The 20,523-nt window shown below is 44.9% G+C and overlaps 1 protein-coding gene across 1 annotated transcript in view; it reads left to right on the forward strand.

The window, feature by feature from the left end:
• LOC115356476 (B-cell lymphoma/leukemia 11B-like) overlaps positions 1-11,941 on the forward strand; it is a 32,176-nt gene extending 20,235 nt beyond the window's left edge. Inside the window, exon 4 of the mRNA XM_030047643.1 lies at positions 7,718-11,941. Within this exon, the coding sequence (XP_029903503.1) occupies positions 7,718-9,783 (2,066 nt within the window). The 3' untranslated portion in view covers positions 9,784-11,941. The remainder of the gene's footprint in view (positions 1-7,717) is intronic.
• The last annotated feature ends 8,582 nt before the right edge of the window (positions 11,942-20,523 follow it).

Consider the following 20,523-nt stretch of genomic DNA (forward strand, 5'->3'; position numbering starts at 1 on the left):
CACATCTACCTAATGATGACACCAGCCATTCCTTGTTTGTTTTTTTGTTTTTTTTTCTGTTTTATGGCGTATTGTCATATTTCCTCTGCTGCTGTCACATGAAAATCACAGATCTCTACCTCGTCTTCTCTCCTTTGACTGTCTTTTACATATGAAATCACAAAAATGAGGACTGTTGAGACTCAGTTGACAAAAAAAAAACATGGAAAAAAGCATGTCATTTATAAGCCAGCCACCCAATTATGAAAGACTCAACCATCAAATGATGTGCTTGATTCCACTTTTTTCTGTCCATTGCGCCTAAACGGTCCTAACTGAAATGAGTCTCAAGACAGATTCATGTGGCTCCTGCAATTTTTTTCGAATGCCTCTGCGTGCCCGTTTGAATTGTTGTGCGCCTGAGGCCGATACAGTAATGAAGGAAGATATTTGGTCATTTCCCCACATCCATATCCGCTTTGTGGTCCTACTTCTGACTAACCACCTCTCTTCTGCGTGTCGTCAACGCAGGGAAAAAATGTTGTCGGATAGACTGAATCAAAGATGAGCCATAAGCAACTTGAATATTTAACAACTGCAATCGAGAGCTAACGAAGGATTCTAACCAGCTAAATCATGCAGATGATGAAGGCGTAAATGGGTATCTGAGTGCACGGAAAGACGAGAAAGGTAGATCACGAGAGATGGGGAAAGAGAGGGAGGCAGAGAGGAAGGAAAAAGAGGAAAAGAGGTGGGGATTAAATCAAAACGTGCGAGCAAAACATAAAGCTGAGAAAACGGAAGCGATAAAAAGGGGTAGAAAGAAGGTGTGGAGGAAATAGGACGGTCGACAGCCAACATGAAGTGGGGCTCCTTCTTGGCTGCTGTGGTTCCAGCTAAAAAACACTCTTTTCTCATTAATGGACAAATTAAGGGAAGACTTGTTGTATGGCAGTAGAGTTGATTGAGCCAATGGTATGGTTTTGTCTTCACTCGCACAGACAGTGCATTCTGCCGAGGGCCCGGCCTTCATTAAGAAGAATTTACGAGGAGAGAAGTGTGCAGATTTGAAATGTATAAGCTGGCGGTTAGCGAGCTGCGTGAGGAGAAACCACCTCTTAAACCCCCGACTAGCACTGGCTAGCCGAGGCGGTCGACGTATAACAGCGCCGTGTGTAACGTCGGCGCCGCATCCGTGCCGTCGCAACTTCAGCCGCTGCTTAGAAATGAGCCATGCACGGATAGCGCCGTGGTCTCCCGCCTCGCTTCTGTGTGTCACATTTCCGCGAACGCCGCGATGCCGCCGCTCCCAGCTCCGTCTTTGCACTCGAGCTGCACAGCGACTTTCTCCGGAGGGCTCGAACGCTGTGGAAGAGAGCGGCTGGCCCGAGAGACTCCACTTAAATAAACCCTTGACGATTTTGATTATTGCAGCTTTAACTCTTTAACTTTTAACTCGGTTCCTTCGATTCCCTTTTACCCGCCATCTTTCCCTCTGTAATCGCTCTCTTTCATCCTCTCCCCAGTTTTGCTCCTCTGTCTTACATCTTCTCGCAACCACAAGCACCAGTGAGTGTCATCCATCACCTTCCTCAGCGTCACACGATAGACAGCAGAGCCAGCTAGCACCCCCACACACACTCACACACATACACACACACACATGCAGGCAGAGGCATAAACCTATGCATGATCCCACACGCACACACACTCACACACACACACATCTATGCAGGCACTGGGACCAGTTAGCAGTGAATGGCGATGAGTCAGGCTTAGAGACATGCCACAGAGAGCTTAGCTAATGCACTTTCTGGAGCTCCCTTTTTCTTCTCTTTCTCGATCTCTCTGTCTGTCTCTCTCTCTCTCTCCCTCTTTCTCTCTTTGTTCTAGAGGCTGAGCCAAGAGCCATAGCTCTTTACTGACAGAGAGGTCTTTCCAGTTATTTTTCACGGCGTGTCCCCTGTGCCCTGGGATAGCTTGCCTCATGGCAGTAACACACTCCCTTCGTCTGCTACATGAGAGCTTCTTTCACTCACTTATTGTTGTACAGCTGGGCTCGCTCATTGTGCACGTATGTGTGTGTGTGTATGTGTGTGTGTGTGTGTGAGTGGTTAGAGATACCTGATCCCTTTTATTGTTCATTTGACCCGCATCCCAGAAGGCATGAGGGTCAGGGCGGAGTACCCGGATACCTCGTACAGGTGCCTTGGTGTGTACGTGAGCGAGAGAGAGGAGGAGAAACAAAGAGCGAAGGAGAGAAGGGTTAGAGTGTCTGACCCGTGTGTGTGTGTGTGTGTGTTGTAAGTGTGTGTGTTTGTGCGAAAGAGAGGGAGAGAGCGTATTCTTGGAAGATGCTCCCTCCATCCCACACACTTTTCAACACACATATTAGGGAGCACTGTTTCTTTAAATCCTTTCCCTGGCTTGTCAGGCATTTCAGCTGGTCATACTCATATTGGCTGCAGACGCACACAAACACACACACACACACACACACACACACACACACACACATGTGCATGGTTAGTCGGCCGAAGCTGGTTTGAGTTAGCATGGAGCCAGTCACACTGTGTGAGAGCCTTACCCCCTGCCTGCTACTGCCACCCTCCACAGTCTTCCTCTCTCTCTCTCTCTCTCTCTCTCTCTCTCTCTCCCCCTCTCTCTTCATCTCTCTCTCTCTCTCTCTCTTTCACTGCATATGTGTGACAGTCTCTGCACTCCCCAGCCCATACTTTACCATCCACACTCCCTATTCCCTTTGGTGCAAGACAGACAGACACACACATACACACACACACACACACACACACACACACCCCTACACGCTTACATACACTCTTGATCCGCATGGCCTCGCGCCTCCTGATTAGCCCCTGTGATGACAAACAAGCCGTCGGAGTGGAGGGGAGCGGAGGTGAGAGAGATGGGAGGTGTGAGGAGGAGGAGGAGGAGGGAGAGGGGGAGGAGGAGGGGAGCACAGGAGAGGGTGGGGGCAGCGGGTGAGGTGAGGAGGCTGGGACCCCTGGGGACCCCGAGATCACAGCCATGCTAATGAGGAGCTGCTTTGCCAGCACCAGAGGTGTCAGCTAACCCCTGACAGGTGCACACACACACACACACACACACACACACACACACACGTACTCCCAGGGCATGTGCTTGCATGTATGCATGTGTATGTGTGTGTGTGTGTGTGTGTGTGTGCAGAGTGGGCAGGGGATGGCAAGGCAGGGGCGGGGGTGGGGAAGAGGGGGGGTGCAGGTTTTGGGTCCCAGTGGCCTAGCCTGCGGGTGGCTTTGTTCTGTATGCTAATCTGTCACCGTGGTGCTCTGTCGCCCTTGATGGAATGTTGGAGCGGTACAACGAACCTGAACCCCAGGAATGCTGCAGTACACACACACACACACACACACACGCACTCATACGACACATAACAGCTCTTCTGGTGTCGGAGTCGCCTCCTTGTTAACAGCAAGAACATGCAATATGTCTGTATTGGTGCATAAACAGAGTCTTATTATACTCACATTATACCTTAAAGCTCAAAATGCTGCAAGCTCTGGTTGTGATAATTTTTTTTTCAGCCTGTCTGATGCAGTACAGATTACCTATACTGTTAATGTCGTATACAAGAGAGGATATGGTGGAGGGTATGGTGGGCTGGCTTCAAATGCCACCTAATTTTACTCGGGTTTTGAGTCCAGTTGCCATTAGTGAACATGCACTGCTATCCTCATTATGAGTCCACAAAGTCATTCTCCCAATCGTTATAAATAGAAAATATCAAAGTTGCCCGTCAGTGATAACATCACAAAGTTGAATTTTGTCTTGTGAGATTTGTTATTGCTCTGTGGTTTTATTGCATCTCCCTCTAGACAACAGCATCAGATAAAAAACCCCAAAAAATGTAAGTGCAACATAAATGGAGAGAGCTCATGCATGGAAAATATAGATTGAATTGTCCCAGGACAGAGGAATAGCATATGTGGATTCTTAAATTACTGTAAGCACAAATTCCCATGTCTGCACCGTGCGCCTGATGTCTATTTCAATCCCTCCAACCTCACACCAACATTTCTGCACTGCCCATATGCGAACAGTCAATACCGTGGCTCCCCTTCGCTCACTGGCATTTTGTTTGTACTTTTTAAGGCAAAATAATGGCTATAAAAGGCAATCTGGAAAGAATAAAATCTGATGTAAAGCTCAGATCTGAGTCCCCGAAGACTGGGTTAATTGGCCCGGTGGTTTAGTAAAAAAATCCAACCCAGGAGAGAAGGAGAGTGTTATTATTGGCCCACCTCAGCTCCACGCATGTGCCAATGCTTTAATAACTTCCTCCAGGCCTCCTGGCCCTTAGCCTGCATTTTGGGTCAAAGAGCTGCCCTCCTAAGCTGGTCTCAGGTCTGCATTGTGTTCTTCCCCATCATGGGAAGGGCTGCCAGGCTGGGTGCCTATTTTTTTTTTTTTTTTTTTTTGCTTCTCTTTTTTTTCTAGTTAAGGGGAATTTCATCAAACAAGCAAGGTTCACAAGCTGTTGCTCTGATAGCACAATGGCATAAAAACATGTGATACATATATAGCATAATATTAAATCTCTCTGTGAATCAGTTTCATTTCCTTTAACCTCCCATCTCTGTCACATTCACTTAACAGAGAAGGTGGTGTGTGTCTGTGTGTGTGTGTGTGTGTGTGGGATGTGCCAGAGTAAATTGGGCCATTAGGTCCAGAATCAGTGGATGTGTGTAGAGGCAAATGTAACTCCTCTAACTGGGAGCTGACCTTGGCCGGCAGCGGCCGAGGGGTCGCCGCCTGCATGTCGAGCAGACGACTGTAATTACTACAAACTGAAGCATGACACGGCCCACCGTGATTCTTTAATGAAGGCTTTTATTTGCTGGAGCACTGTGCAGCAACATCCACACTCTCCCAGCATGTATATGTGTGTATGTGTGTGGTGTGTGTTATTGAATGAAATGTATACTTGTGTATGTGAGCAGTTGAATAGAGTGAGGATGTATGTAACTAAACGTGTCGATGGGTGTGTGTGTGTGTGTGTGTGTGTGTGTGTGTGTGTGTGTGTGTGTGTGTGTGTTTGCAGCTCGTGGCGGAGGCTGGCTCCCATGTAAGGGTGCATGTTTCTTGATGGGGACTGATTGGTGATTTCACACCATGACACTGTCATTATAACATTTCCTTGTGATTGGCTCATTTACATATACTTCCTCCTCTCTGATGTTCTCCCTCTATCTATCTATCTATCTATCTATCTATCTATCTATCTATCTATCCTCAATTTCTTTCCCTCTGTTTAATTCTCGCCCTTGCATTCTCCCATTTACCATCCTTACCATCCTTTCTTTTTCCCTCCCTCTCTCTTTTTATGCCCTCCCCCCTCCCCCCGCTTGCTTGTTTGGGAAGTTGATGAAATTTGTCTTTGGCCGTCATTAACCAGCAGCCATCAGCTGCCACTCTATTAGCTGCCACGCTTCCTTTAACAGCATATGGCAACGCGGTGTAAGATATGACAAGATGCAAATGTGTTGCTTTCGTGGTGGTGATGGTGCTGGGCCGGATGGCTGGGACGGGATGGGGGTGGGGAGGGTGATTGGGGGGCTTGTTCTATTGATGGGGCCATGTGTGCAGGCAGAAAATGCACAGATAGCTCTGCTTTCTGCTTTACATCCCTTTACACATAAATGAAAAAAATAAATAAATTGACAAATCGAGTGAGATCATCAATCCCACTCCCAATCTCATCTCTTCATTTCATATTGATCCCCCTGTGTTGATGAGATTATATAGCTCCCAAGTCTGGGGACCCCTCTTATTCCCTGGGGGCACGTAAATAGCCTCAATGTGTGTGTGTGTGTGTGTGTGTGTGTGTGTACCCAAGCACGTCTGGCCCTTAAAGTCCCTCCACCTCTCTTCTTACCCCCTCTCCTCCTCCTCCTCTTTTCCCGTTCTCCCTCTCCTCTCCATCCAAGCTGTTAAGCTGTCCAGCACACTGCTGCCAAGCGGCCGTGTGAAGCCTAGCCAAACTAAACACGGGCAGGCAGCCCGCCACTTGCCACACACACTCACACACACACGCACACACACACACACACACACACACACACACACACACACACACACACACACACACACACACACGCATGTTACCAACAGGAGTCAGGCCATGTCCCACCCCACACAAACAGTGAGAGTGACGGCTACACCAGAGCCCCCACTAATAGCAGAGAAAAACAGACAGAATCAGTAAATGAGCCCCTCATTAACTTTCTCTGACCCCATCTCCCCTGGGGCAAAGCCAAACCAATCACACCGCCAAATCAGCTTCCTGTACTAGACACTGATCCAACATCAGCTTTTGCTCATCTGCTCTGCACGGTGTGTCTCCACGAGTGTGTGTGTGTGCGTGTATCTGTGAGTGTATGGAAATGTACTGGAGGGAGAGATAGAGAAAAAAGTGGAAAGAAAGGGAAAGAAAAAAGTCAAGTTAAAAATTGACGGTTGTTGATTGTTCATGTATCTGCGTCTGTGTGTGTGTGTTCTGCATTCCATGACAATGGGTGGCTTTGAGGCAGTCAGCCATTTTAAGGGCTATATTCTTGATCACTTAAGACTTTGGGCTAGAGCAACTCCTCCCTTTTTTCCCCCCTCCGGGCTGCAGGCTTTGGGACCACCGTACCAACTTGACTCCGGCTGCGGTAGCCGCTGATGATAAAGTAGATGCAGATGCCTTTCAAGCAGATGCAGGCAGGCAGGCGTCACTGGAAAGGCAAGGCAACACGACCTCCCTCCTCAGTGCTAGCCTGCGTCGAATTAGATGAATCCAAACCTAGGCTTTTTTTTTTTTTTTATGGCTCGCACACAGGCTGACAAGCCCGTGCCACGCTGACTGATAGATTCATTTGGGATTATTAAGTCTCACCATTTAAAGGGGTAATTTGTCAATGGGTGACGTAGAGTTTGCGTATGTGTTTGTGTGAGCCTGTGTGCACCACATATTGCATTACTGTAGTTGTTATTGCACCAGTGATGTAGAGTCGTGTTTAATGTGGCTGCTGCGTTAAGACTGGGGGGATTTTCACTGTTTTACATATCATCTCCATCTCCTCTCCTGTCTCTCTCTCCTTTTGTCTGTCTCTCTCTTTCTCTCTAATGCTCGGTTCCACCCTCCCTCTTGCTTCCCCTCTCCTATGTTTCCGATTTTCCCATTGGTGCGTTTCTTCATGGCTGCCTCTGCTATCTCCATATGGAAATGACAGAGGCAGAGTAGACGAGATGGATCTGTATATTAAAGCCTAGCTGACATTAGAATTAGCATAATGTGTCGTGGCCTTAGGGCAGTACCTGCCATCTGCATTAGCCTGTAGACATGCAGACACACACACACATGCACGCACTGCCGTACACACAAAAAACAATTGCATACACACAGACACATCACATGGAAGAAGCTCACACACAATGCTCATATAATACCTCATAACTATTTCTTTTTAAAGACAGGGGGCACAATTAATTTCCTCAAACTGTCTCTCACAGGTTGTAAATGAAGTCAGATACTGTCAAGCAAGTTGATTTGAAACAGAGTGCAACCTAATTGTGATGCTCACTGCATAGTTAATGGGTACTTACAATACATGTCAAAGCCCACATTGGGCATTGCAGAAACACAAATAAAAATAATGGACTGAACACTGTCTTTCTTTCTTTTGGCCTCCAGATAAAGATGAGCCATCCAGCTACATCTGTACCACCTGTAAGCAGACGTTTACCAGCGCCTGGTTCCTGCTCCAGCATGCGCAGCACACCCACGGTATCCGCATCTACCTGGATAACCACCCAGTTAACTGCTCCCTCACTCCCCGCATGGCTCTGCCTCCACCGCCGGGTGCTGACGCCCTGCCCCGCTCCCCTCTCCCCACCTTCCTCGGAGACACCAGTAACCCATTCCACCTGCTCCGCATGGCAGCCCCCCTGCTCAGGGATCACCCTCCACCCCCGGGGTACATGGAGACCCGACTGCCTGCCACGCCGCCCTTCGTCAGTCCTCCGCCTCCTCCCAGACACCCCCTCGAGCGGCTGGGCCCAGAGGAGATGGGGCTGCTGTCCCAGCACCCCAGTGCCTTTGAGAGGGTGATGCGGATGACACCCATGGATCCTCCTTCCATGGACTTCTCCCGCCGTCTGAGAGAGCTGGCAGGCAACACAACCAATAATGGTGGGCCTACACCTCCCCTCTCACCCAACCGTGTGCCACCCATGCACCGCCTGCTCAGCCCCACACTCTTCCAGCCTGGCTCCAAGCCTCCGTCCTTCCTAACCTACCCCCCACCTCCACCCACCTCACAGGGGGGACCCGAATCCACTAGCCCTCCCGACGTCCAGGGCCAGAGCCAGGGCCAGGGGAAAGTCAAATCCTGTGAGTTCTGCGGGAAGACCTTCAAGTTCCAAAGTAACCTGATCGTCCACAGGCGCAGCCATACAGGAGAGAGACCCTACAAGTGTCATCTGTGTGACCACGCCTGTTCTCAGGCCAGCAAGCTCAAAAGGCACATGAAGACACATATGCACAGCAAGACCGGGTCTATGGGCAGTTCCCCAGAACAGGGAAGCAGAGGAGAAGGAGGAGAGGCTGAAGAAAAGTGTAGGGAAAGAGATGCAAGAGGGATGGTGTTAGATAATGAAGATGAGGAGGAAGAAGAGGAAGAAGAGGAAGAGGACGAAGAGGAAGAAGAGGAAGAGCTGAGGAATGGGAGTCGGCCAGATTCCAACATCAGTGAGGACTCTCAGGAGTTCGGCCAGAACAGGGAGAATGGCCCGAGACCATCTCCAGAGGAGAAATCCCTCAGTGGGGACAGAGTGACTGACAGTGGCGGGGTGGGCATCATGCATCCATACAACCACCTGGACAATCACCTGAGACTTAACCCGAGCAAGAGAAGCCTGGAGAGACAACCAAATGGGGATGGCGGTGAGAGGGGAGAACCAGAAAGAGACGGAGAGACAGAGCGGGAGCAGGACAAAGAGCGAGATGACCAGGAGGACCAGAGACCCATGATGAACGGCAGGGTCAGCATATCTGAAGCGGACTCTTTCCCGGGGTTGTTCCAGCGTCAGCCGACTCCCATCACCAGCCCGAGCCCGTCCAACAACAAGAGGATCAAAATAGAGAAGGAGCAGTTGGAGCTTCCCCCTACAATACCCCTTATTTCTCCTGAGAACGTCTACTCCCAGCTTCTGGCCGGCTACGCTGCTTCACGCCACTTCATCAGAGAGCCCTTCCTTGGATTCACAGATGCCCGGCAGTCCCCGTTCGCCACCTCGTCCGAGCACTCCTCGTCCGAAACAGGTAGCCTTCGCTTCTCCACCCCTCCGGGAGAGCTGATGGAAGGGGGTGGCGCCTCGGGCCGCAGTGGGAGCAGCACCCCTCACCTCCTGCGGGGACCCGGACCCGGCCGGCCCCCGAGCTCTAAGGAGAGGAGGAGTGATACCTGCGAGTACTGCGGCAAGATATTCAAGAACTGCAGCAACCTGACAGTGCACCGACGCAGCCACACGGGTGAACGCCCCTACAAGTGTGACCTGTGCAGCTATGCCTGTGCCCAGAGCTCCAAGCTGACGCGCCACATGAAGACCCATGGGCAATTTGGGAAGGAGGTGTACCGCTGCGACATCTGCCACATGCCCTTCAGTGTCTACAGCACGCTGGAGAAACACATGAAGAAGTGGCACGGTGAACATTTGATGGCCAGTGAGGTCAAACTAGAGCAAGCGGACAGAGGCTAAGCCCACCAGCCATCACTGATACAGCCTGCAGTGCACACAAGCAAACACCGCCACACACATCCACACACACACAAACATACACACATGTACACACACACACACATACACACAAATTCCCTATAACCACTTCCTCAACTATGGGGCTTGGCTGGATAATCTCTCTCTTGAATAATTTTGAGACTGATTGATGTTCATCTTTTTTTCTTGTCACAGAAACTGCCACCTGAGAAATATAAACAAAGGGAAACTTTAATGAGAAGTTGTCTGGAATGCCCAACTTGGTGTTTCTTGGCAACCTGTCTGAGGATTTTATCAGTTAGGGATCCATGGAGCCTTTCTACTGTGCAATAATTTCTGTATTTATTGGATTTTTGTAATGATATTTGGCATGTGCAGATACATCTTTGTGGGATTTCATATGGAGTTAGTTTTGAAATGTGCTAAAAACATTTTTTTCTAAAAAGCGATAACTGGAAAGAAGTCACCCTTAATATTTTTTTTTTCCCTTTTCCTTTAAGGAAGCTTATTATTCTGTAAGAGTAAAATTGTGTGAAGCCGTTAGCTTTTAAAAGTAATGATAGTAATTGTTTTCTATATTAACTGCAGCAGCGGACTACAATCCATTCCCTCATACAGGCCTAACGCACTGAATGTCACTATGACAATAAAACATCAAGCTGGATTTTAAAAATCCACCATTGTCTTATAGATCTGAATAAGTTAAAACGTAATTTATTCAGGGAAATTGTCCTTTAAAACATTGGCATGTGAATACTATCAAAATGCAGTTACTGTATTGGTGTCCTGTTTCCTTGTTTCAGTCAGGACATAAAGGTTGCACTTAATGGAGGTACCCTTAACTGATGCTCAGTACATTCCCTATGTAGGATTAAACCACCATATTTAAGATATTAAATAAGTTAAGACTACTTGTGATTAATGTGAGAAGGAGAACAGTCCTGTTTATGTTTGTAAATATATTCTTTTTTTATATGTTAAAGTAGCCCCGACTGTACGTGAAAGATGGCCTAAAACTAAAACAATCAGAGGACCAGCTGCTTGCATCGTCCACAGTATATGCTAAGTGTAACTACAATACATTATTGCTTATCAGACCCACCTGATTATCTCCCCCACCCCACCCATGTATGCTTTTACTCAAAGGCAATTTGTTTGACTAAAGCTACTTCAACAAACATATCACTTTCCTGAACGGTTCTGTCTCTTGTGTCTGGGGAACTCTGTCTGACCCGGGTTGACTTCCCGTGTCCCCTTAGGATTCGCAAAATGGTTTCATATGAAATTCATGTCAACATGTGTTAGAGTGTGTGAGTGCGTGTGTGTGTGTGTGTGTGTGTGTGTGTGTGTGCGTGTGTGTGATTCTCTCTGCGCTCTAAGCCTCTCTCCAATGGTGTCTTTTCACAGTTCACTAGCTCAGATTCATGCATTAGGTCGGCTTTTAAAAGGGAGCCTGTTTATTCGCCTCACAAAGTGATATGGGTTTAACTTCCAATAACAGATTTTGAGACAGTGTGCATGTTTGTGACTTTTGGGGGGATTACAGTTTTTATTTTCTGCATCGTTCATCCTGAAATGAATCTGGTTAAATAAAATAAAAAAAAAAAAAAAATCAAATCAAATCAAAAAAAGGCTATTTGAGTTATGATAATTTTGAACACAGCTGCACTGGGGGATGGCCCGAGTGACCTTGAGTAAGGGCTATACTTGTTGTAAAAATGAAAGCTTGAAATTGTGAAATGAAGAGCGAGAAAGAAATACTGGGGGAGAGAACAGGACCTTTGACCAAGGATAAAAGTAATTTGAATGAAACTGGAAGCCTATGAAAGGTGTCTTCTTTTTTAAATTTTTTTTTTTTTTTTTTTTTTTTTTTTTAACCCAAATGCACATCGACTGGCCACATCTTGTACGGGACCGTCAGAGTGAGAGGGAGAGCGTGAGCGTGAGAGGGAGAGAGCCACATGAAAGGAGACTGAGACTACATCTTCCATTTTAGCACTGCCATCCTAAATCATCAGAATGATCTTCCCTTAAAGGTTTGACCTTTTTTTTGGCCTGTTGCCATGTTTTATCTCTGCCATTTTGTTTGGATTGGAAAAGGAGTACACCTTAAATATAAATTCCTCATTTTGTACTTTTTTTTTTTTTTTTTTTTTTTTTTTTTTTTAAAGAAAATGATACGTGACAGCTCTCCCTAAACCATTCAGCTACACCCTGAGTATCTGGCGGTGAAAAATTGCAACAAGAGATGTTGGTTGAAGAGTTCCCTTTGATTTGCTGACACATTTTGATCTATGATGCATGAAAGAGAAACATTATGATCCTGTTGTATACGCACATCGTTGTATTCATCCTCGGAGAACTCCTGGTTCTGAGTTGAGGCCAAAATGAGTCATTTACTTCTGAAAATATCACACTGAAATAATGGATAGTGGAACCCTGACAGAGACCCAAATCATACACGGACATTCAGTCTTACAATATGTTTACAGTGTTGAAGTATGCCATTGATGAAATACTCTGTGTAAGTGTTTAAAATGATAATAAAGTATTGTTTTCTCCAATGTTCTCCTTTCAAATGTTTTTGAATGCCATAGCAGTTTTGTATGATTATGCTGGTGGAGGGATTTAATCTTCATGAGTATGTTTCACTATGATTTCTTGTTCACTGTAGGGGAAGAGAAACTGTATATGTAATATTGAGGAATCATGCCAGATTATTTTTTTCTAACAAAAGTGGTGGCAATTATTCCGCTATTGTTTTTCGGTAAATTGACTATTGGTCTCTTCAACTGATTTTTTTTCTTTCTTTTTTTTTTTTTTTGTATATGTTTCTGCTTATTGGTTTGGTGAAGCTCTCTGACATGGATGTAAGATGAAAATAGGAAGAAAAAAACAAAAAAACAAAAAACAAAAAAAAAAAAAAAAGAGGAATGAATGCATCCTACACAAAGGAAGAACTTTTGTCTGGGAATTATAAATTGGTTTGTGGGGGGAAATGCTTTTCCAAATCAATTTTAGGAAACATTTTAGGGCAACATGTTTTTGCTATATATTTTTTTTCCTTCTCATGGTTGGTTGAAGGTCTTGTGATGGCACTTACAGCTATAATTTAAAAAAAAAAAAAAAAAAAAAAACATTTTTCATCTATCACTTTTCACAACTTTCACTGACACTCTTTGTATAAAATAGTTTTCCTTGTTCTTTTTTTGGGGGAGTGCATCATTGTGAAAAAAAGTGATTTCAGAACAGTACACATCTGCTGTTTTGAACATATATGTATTTTTGTAATGTGTTGAAAAGATCAATACAAGAAAGCCAACACTTCAATAAATGTTGCAATTGCTCTACGATTCAAGCAGCCTGTCATTTTCATCATTACATTTTCTTTACAACACAATACACCGCCATAAAGCTGTCGTAATTTATACTGCAACAGTCATAGAGGAATCACGGCTGGTAATAGCCTACAGCAAATTTAATGAACTCTGAAAACAAAACCCTAGTGTTAAACCAACTCATTAGACCATCACATATATTTTCCCACAGCTGTAATAAGAGAAAACTTTATTTTTCTTTCAGTTTCTCTTCAGTTATAAAAGCGCCAAAATAATTTTAGCAAGAGGGCAGTGAAAACTGGGATTTGTATGTGTGCATCCCACACGAGTGAATCACACATTTCTACACCATCAATAGCAATCCAAACAAACCCTCTGAATTTTTAGTATGACCTCTAATCTAATGTTGGCTTTAGGGCTTGGAACCTCTCTCTTAATACCACCTGCCAACCAGCACTGGCTGACTCACATCGGATGACAAGGAGCACAGAGGAACTGAAAAAAAAAAAGAAAAAAAAAAAAACAAAACACATGCCATGCCTTAAAACTATTCAGTGTATATATATAAGAAGAGCTCATTTGCAAAAAAGAGATAAATGCCATTCATGGGGGGGAAAAAAAAAAAAAAACTGGTCTCTTCAACTGACTTTTTAAATGTATCTATTTATTTATTTTTTATGTTTCTGCTTGTTTGTTTGGCAAGACATTGATGTAAAACAAAAATAGGGAAAAAAAGAAAAACAAGAATGTAAGCATCAAAAACAAAGGGGGGAAAATGAGATCACTTATATTTAACATTTCATATAATACACTTTCTGCATTCAGAATCAGATATTTTGTCACAAACGTTAATGTTGCCAATGCATTATCAGTTAGTATGATTCTTCATTGACATCAGCAGGTTTAAATTAATACAATGGGAGGTACTGTTTTTTGTAAATGACCTCTTTATACACACACAGAGCTAATACTACTAATGATGTACTATATATTTACTGTATATTGCAGGATGGAGTGTTTGACATGAGATTACCATGCACGTGATAATGTCAGCATCATACACTCAGTATGTTGTGTGTCACACTAATTGTCAGACATTCATAAATTCATGGACTCGTTAGCCAGTTAACAGCCACGCATCACACAATTAATTTTAATACATTATAACCCCTCTTCATTTTTACAATATCTATAATAAAGGGGGTGTTCAGCATTATTAGAGGAGCTACAAACTGTAGTGGATGTTGGATGGTGCTGGTGCAGTGGTCAAAGGTGTAGTTCACAGTACACAAATATTCCCAGAGACAAAAATGCTATTAAACAAAGGATCAAAGGCATCTAAGCAGGCCTTGCATGCATGTTAGCCAGGATACCACCTGCTACCAGAATGATGCAGAACACTAGTCCCCTAATGACTCCTCAAGGCCCTTTTGTGTTTTCTTGTTACCTCATTTCCTGAAAGGGTGACTTGTGATTATTGAGGCAGGTGGGCCTTTTCATTGGGGTCAGTGCTGTAGGTGGATGGGACGCCTACTAAAGACCACTCAGTCGTCTATTCACAGCCTAAACACTGGGCACCGCTCTTGAGGAAGATGATTATTTGTGTGGAAACACATTAGTGCACTGGCTGATTTTTTTTTTTTTTTCTTTTACCTCATCTTTGAGCTGATGTTTTTATGGTTGAAATTTAAGAAATGCCGATCACGTTGTCACTGTGGAATCTGGCCCATTTACAATCAGTTGCCGCAGGAACTCGGGGCAAGACAAAACACGGATAGTTGGTAGTTACTGTCTTTGTCATAATCAGATGAATGATGTTTTGCACTGTGTTGCCGCACAAATACATAGAAGCTATGAAACTTGTTACATGATTGCAACTTCTATCTGCCCAGAGACTTCTATTGGTACGACTGTGTTCCAAACCACAAAATAATGCAACTGTGAGTGTAAGTCACTGGCTTTAGTTTCGAAGGCAGTTGTTAAGAGAGTCTCATGCTTCATAAATGAGTCCTGGCATGAGTTAGGGGACCCTTCAGGTATGTCTTGATATCAGGCCAATAACAGTCAAGCCTGTCCTCACTTGAGCCTCCAGGCCATTGGATAGCATAACAGAGGCAGACAAAGTGTATGTGTGTGTGTGTGTGTGTGTCTGTGTGTGTAGTGTGGAGAGAGCACAGCAAAACAGAGGAAAGACAGTGACAGCGAGAGCAGGGAGAAGGTAAATGAAGGAGAGCGAGCGTGTACTGCGGAGGTTTGTGTGAGAGAGAGAGACCAAAAGGAATCCTCTACGCTTGCCAGCTCTTGCCACACAAACAATGACCCATGAAGTTTCTCAATGTTACGTATGGTTCGATGTAAAAAAGACTATTGTTGCCTCAAAATATTCTAAAAATAATCAAACAAACAGCTACAAATAGCCAACACACATGGATGCACACATTGTTTGGAGGGTCGGGTGCTTGTAGTGTGGATCTGGTTGCGTCTTTCCCATGTGTGTGTGTACAGTATGTGCCTGAAGGCTGACATCTGGGTGCCATGTTCATGACTCTGGTCTTCTGGACAGCAGAGCTGTGCATGTTGAGAGGATGTCGCATTCCCACAGCTCCTATCCTGGCACTGGTTTAACCCTCTATGTCTTTAAAGGGCTACTCTGAGACTATAATCAGAGCAGGCCACACAAATGTGAGGCCACAGAACCGTTCCGGCCACTTCTCTGCCACCAGCCAGTGTCGTATAGCTCACATGTGACATGAGGTTAGAAGCTCCCTTTTAAGCTAGCAGAAGGCCTCCTCCTGTGTTCCCTCTTTGTGCCCAGTTCCGTGGGAAAAAAGTGGCCCTGAGCACCACTGATGAGGAGGTGCCGCATCATCTTCACTAGAGAGCACTGGGTAGAGGCCCTACAGTCACAGACAGAAAGTCGCGGAGAGGGAGATAGGAAATCATGGTTTGGATTAAAACCACGTCCTCGGGGAACAGGGTGTCAGCAGGGATTGCGGTTCAGGTTCTGGGCCACACAGAACCACATGGCCACCACAGAGACCCTACTTTCCACTGGATCACAGGGCTCAGGCCCCACTGGCCTCTCTGTAGATATCCAGTTACTAATCTACTGGCCCTGACCAGTACCCAGTCAAATGACGCTGCCCGCCCAACGAGCAAACTGGGCTTCGCCCTGAGAGACAGCAACCAGAGTAAATCCAGCCCAGCTGCCTGCTCTTGGGAACCGGGGAAAGAGGGGTGGAAAGAGGCAGGAAAGAGGGGGAAGGGTGGAGAAAGAAATGGATGGAGAGAGAGCAATTTAGAAGGGCGCTCAGGAGACAGAGAGCAGTGTGGTCGTACTGTGGTCACTCAACAGCTGCGGCTTGGGAAGATTCTCTCTTCTGGGAGAATCTGACCCAGAGGAACAAAGGCTTTGTGGTCATGTCAAGCGTGTAACTAAAGGACAGGAAATGGAGACTTTTTCAGAGGGAGGAAAAACACTGAAGCCACTTGGTGGGAGGTTTTGGTCATTTACGGCACAGCCATGTCGTCAAGTATCAAAATGGAGCACAAATCAAAACAGAAATGACAACTTAAGGTTGCTATAATTGCTTCCCTTATGTTCCGACAATCCCGGAGCTACGGGAAAACTGCAATTCATTGTTTGACATTTAGACGCTATAGTTTGCCTAGCTTCTCAAACCCCCCCCTGTGAGTGTCCCACACTGTGACTGATGGTATGGAAGAGTGAACGGTCATCAAACACCACTCCAGAGAGCGGGAAGACACCAAACCTAATCCATGTTATGACTGATTTGCCTTTATCTCCGATTGGACACTGATCCTGTTTTTTATCGCTAAGACAACTCCGTGGGTCATGACGGCACAAGCCTTCGTAGACGCTGGCCGCCACCTCGCAATGGAGATGCAGTCAAGCGAAACACTTATTTATCTTTACACACCAACCACACCCTCACTGTCTGCATATTTGAGCCTGCTCTTTCCCTGTCATTCCCTTTATCACTCGCTCCGTCTGTCATAACCCCCGTTGTATCTATTTCCAATTCGACAGCCTTTGTTCTCTCTCTCTTTCTCTCTCTCTCTCTCTTCTCTCCCTCCCTTCCACCTACTAAGTTTACTGTCCCACAGATAAACTTTCCCTCTGCCTGCCTCGCTCTCTCCCTCTCCTGCCTTCCCTCCATTTCACAGACAAACTTTCTCCCCCACCCCTCTCCCACTGTCAGTGTAATTCCACTGGTGTCAGACCTCCCAGGAGGCCCCAGACACAGGTAGATAGCTCCAGCAGTGGGGAGGCTTCTTCGCTGGCGGCTTCCTGACGCCCGGCTTCCCCCCCTGCCCCTGGGGGGGTCAGTGTCATTGTTGACATTGGACACATGCTCGTCGTGGTGCGATATTAAATCTTCTCATTTGATTTGGACTGTAATTATGTCGTAAAAACAAACTGGCTGTGAAGCCGTGGCCCGCCAGTGTGATCTGCTTTCATCAAGTGCAGACTGGCTTAATTATAGAGTGCGCCATCCACCCATCTTTCACTGGGCAGCTTTTCCTGCTGCTTCTTTAAGCCATCACATTCTTTTATTGTGCGTTAATCACAAGGCAATTGGACTGTTTGCAATGGCTGGGGGTAGATTTTAACACTGGTAGGTACACATCCTGCGTATTTTGGAAAAAAAAAAAAAAAGTTGAGAGTTATGCAGTTGTACATGGTAATGGAATCTGATGTCTCCTCTATTTCTGTGGTGTGCTTAATGATACGGTTTTCATTCCACAAAGGTATTCAAATGTGAGGAATTTCTGTTGGGAATAAAGGAGGAATTGTTCTTTGTGTGCTTCAGCTGGAAGCGTCTGAGGTTAAACAGATATGGCCATCACAATTCCCTGAAATTAATTTGACAATAAATACGATCCAGTCTCATCAGAAGGATTTATATGAATGTGAGGAAATGTAAATAAAATAAAATGTGCTTTTATTTCTATCTCATTCTCTTTAGAGGAAGCCATAAAACACTTCTAGGAATAACATTCAACTATGAAGATCTCTGAATTTTATGAGCAAATTATCTCCTCATATAGCCTCCGTTTTTTTTTTATCTGAGTTTTATGGCCAGACATCTGAAGTACATGTTTGTTCAGGTCTATATGCGCCACATGGCTAAATCAAACCAGATTCTACCTTCACATCAACTCTCACAGGAGGACACCAGATGCCAATTCACAACATATGGCAATATGTATATTCATTTTATGCTGTATTTCATTCAGTGTTTCATTCAGGACTACTGCAAATCAATCAAATGATTAGTGAACCGTCCTGTCTGTTAGTTTTGCTTTAATGTCTCAGACTTTTAGCTGTTTTTATATCCTTCATTTTAAAGTAATAAGTTAGCAGCCACAATCTGGGTCTTTAAGATAATAAAAGCTTCTTCAAAAGATATCACTAAAAGGGAGCGCACTGATAATTGCCAAAATGTGAATCTGAAACATGAGGGCAGTCATGTTGTCGTGACAGATCCCAGGCTTTTTGCTATTCACATCAATGCCCAATGACTACCAATAACACAATGTGGCAGGATTTTTGTCTGCTTTTAAGAGGAGTATGTGAGGGAGGGATAGAGTATGGAGCTGTCTGGGGACTGACCCCTTTATGTCTTAATAGTCGTGCTGAAAAAGAGGGGATACTATGAAAGCTGAAGGGTCACCAAGGGAGAACTCCCTCGTTTTTGTCCCTCTCCACCAGTCTTTTATGATGGGTTCATCTGTGTTGTGACAGGTGTGTGAAGTGGGCACCTTACTGGAGGTAATTGCCATTTCTCTCCTGTGGGTCATTGTTTGTCCCTTTGCCTGAAAAGAATACGAGAAAGCAAGATTTTAGGAGGTTACTATAGCAGAGTCAGTTTACAGTTATAGGAAGATGAATCCATAGAAACAGATCTTGTTCTCTCAAACATATAATAATTAGAGTATTGTAATATTCCCGAGCAGATCCATTAACAGTGTGGTATGTTGAACATAAACACAGACAGTAAACACACCCTGCTGATGCTGCTGTTCTTAAGCAGGATCAGGTTGCTGTGGCTTCACTGCACAAACCATTATCATGCCACTGAGGAGAGTCATAAAGGTGATTAACAACTGCTTCTAATTAAAGATCAATGGAGAGTCTTTTTGAAGTGATTTGTTATATGAATTAGGAAGCACACTGTCCATTAATGACATCAAGCAATGTCACAGTGACAGATTGGGTATCGATTCCCATGTTTAAGCCACAGCTCAGTCCAACCATAGCTCACACGGCTGCCTGCAAGACTGGCATTTGTTTATAAATACTCCTTCATTCAAGCCGTGGTAAAAAGTCAGTCAACCCCCAACCTGGGAATTCAGCAAATTATGGCATTTCCCATTCATGTATCAATTACATCAGAAGATGTATAAGTGGCATACATCTTTCTGATGTCATGGGAAGAAATGAGGTGGGTGTGCTGCTTCCACATGCACTGATTCAGTAAACTAAGACATTGTTACAAATAAGCAATTCATCAAGTAAGGCTGTGAAAGAGCCAAATAGAATTGATGTCATTTCACCATTACGCTAACAACCCAGGTCACTTTATGCACTTGGAATTTTAAAAAGGGTCTGTACTCAGTTAAAACATTAGGCTTTATGTGAACCCTCTTGATACAGGCACTTTATTATTCAAACTCCAGAAATAGTGGGTACAACTGATGAAAACATTGTTATGCTGAGGTCTTACGTTGAGTTGTATTGGTTTTGAATGTTAAAGCTGCACTAAGCAGTTCTGACCACTGGGTTTTACACACCCCAAAAAGAAAATCAATGTGCAAGAAGCTTCTTCAGAACTGAAGAAGCTAAACATCTTCTGAACTCCTACTATCAAGTCCAGTCAACTTTACTCTTAACCTTATTGGAAGAATTTGAGTGAAGCTACATGTAGAGATGTTTCATCAGGAAACTTGTGTTTTAAGATTAAGTTTCAGTGTCTTGAGATGCTGTTTACTCCTAGTTCTGATGGAGACAATTTTATTCAGAACATTTAACAGTACAAGTCATTAGTGTTTCATAGTGGTGTCTCAGATTAGGCTGTGAGCAAACTTGAGTGGTACAAGTAAAGTCCCAGTCAAGCCTCTGTTTAGGATTGGGAAAATATGGCGTCTTGTTATGTATGCTAACTTTAAGCTTTCAAAGTCACCTTTTGCCACTTTGAGCAGCTAGCTCAACCTGAGCAAGGCAAAGTGGGAAAACTGAATTTCTTGGTGCTCAATAGACCTAAAGCTAGACAAACTTGGTAACCCTTTTTAAAAAAAAAAGTGGGGTGATGTGGTTTGAACATGTGACCAAGTCTGTTTTAAAGACACTCCAAGCACA

The sequence above is a fragment of the Myripristis murdjan genome, chromosome 24 (assembly GCF_902150065.1).
Source record: "Myripristis murdjan chromosome 24, fMyrMur1.1, whole genome shotgun sequence".
Classification (NCBI taxonomy): domain Eukaryota; kingdom Metazoa; phylum Chordata; class Actinopteri; order Holocentriformes; family Holocentridae; genus Myripristis; species Myripristis murdjan.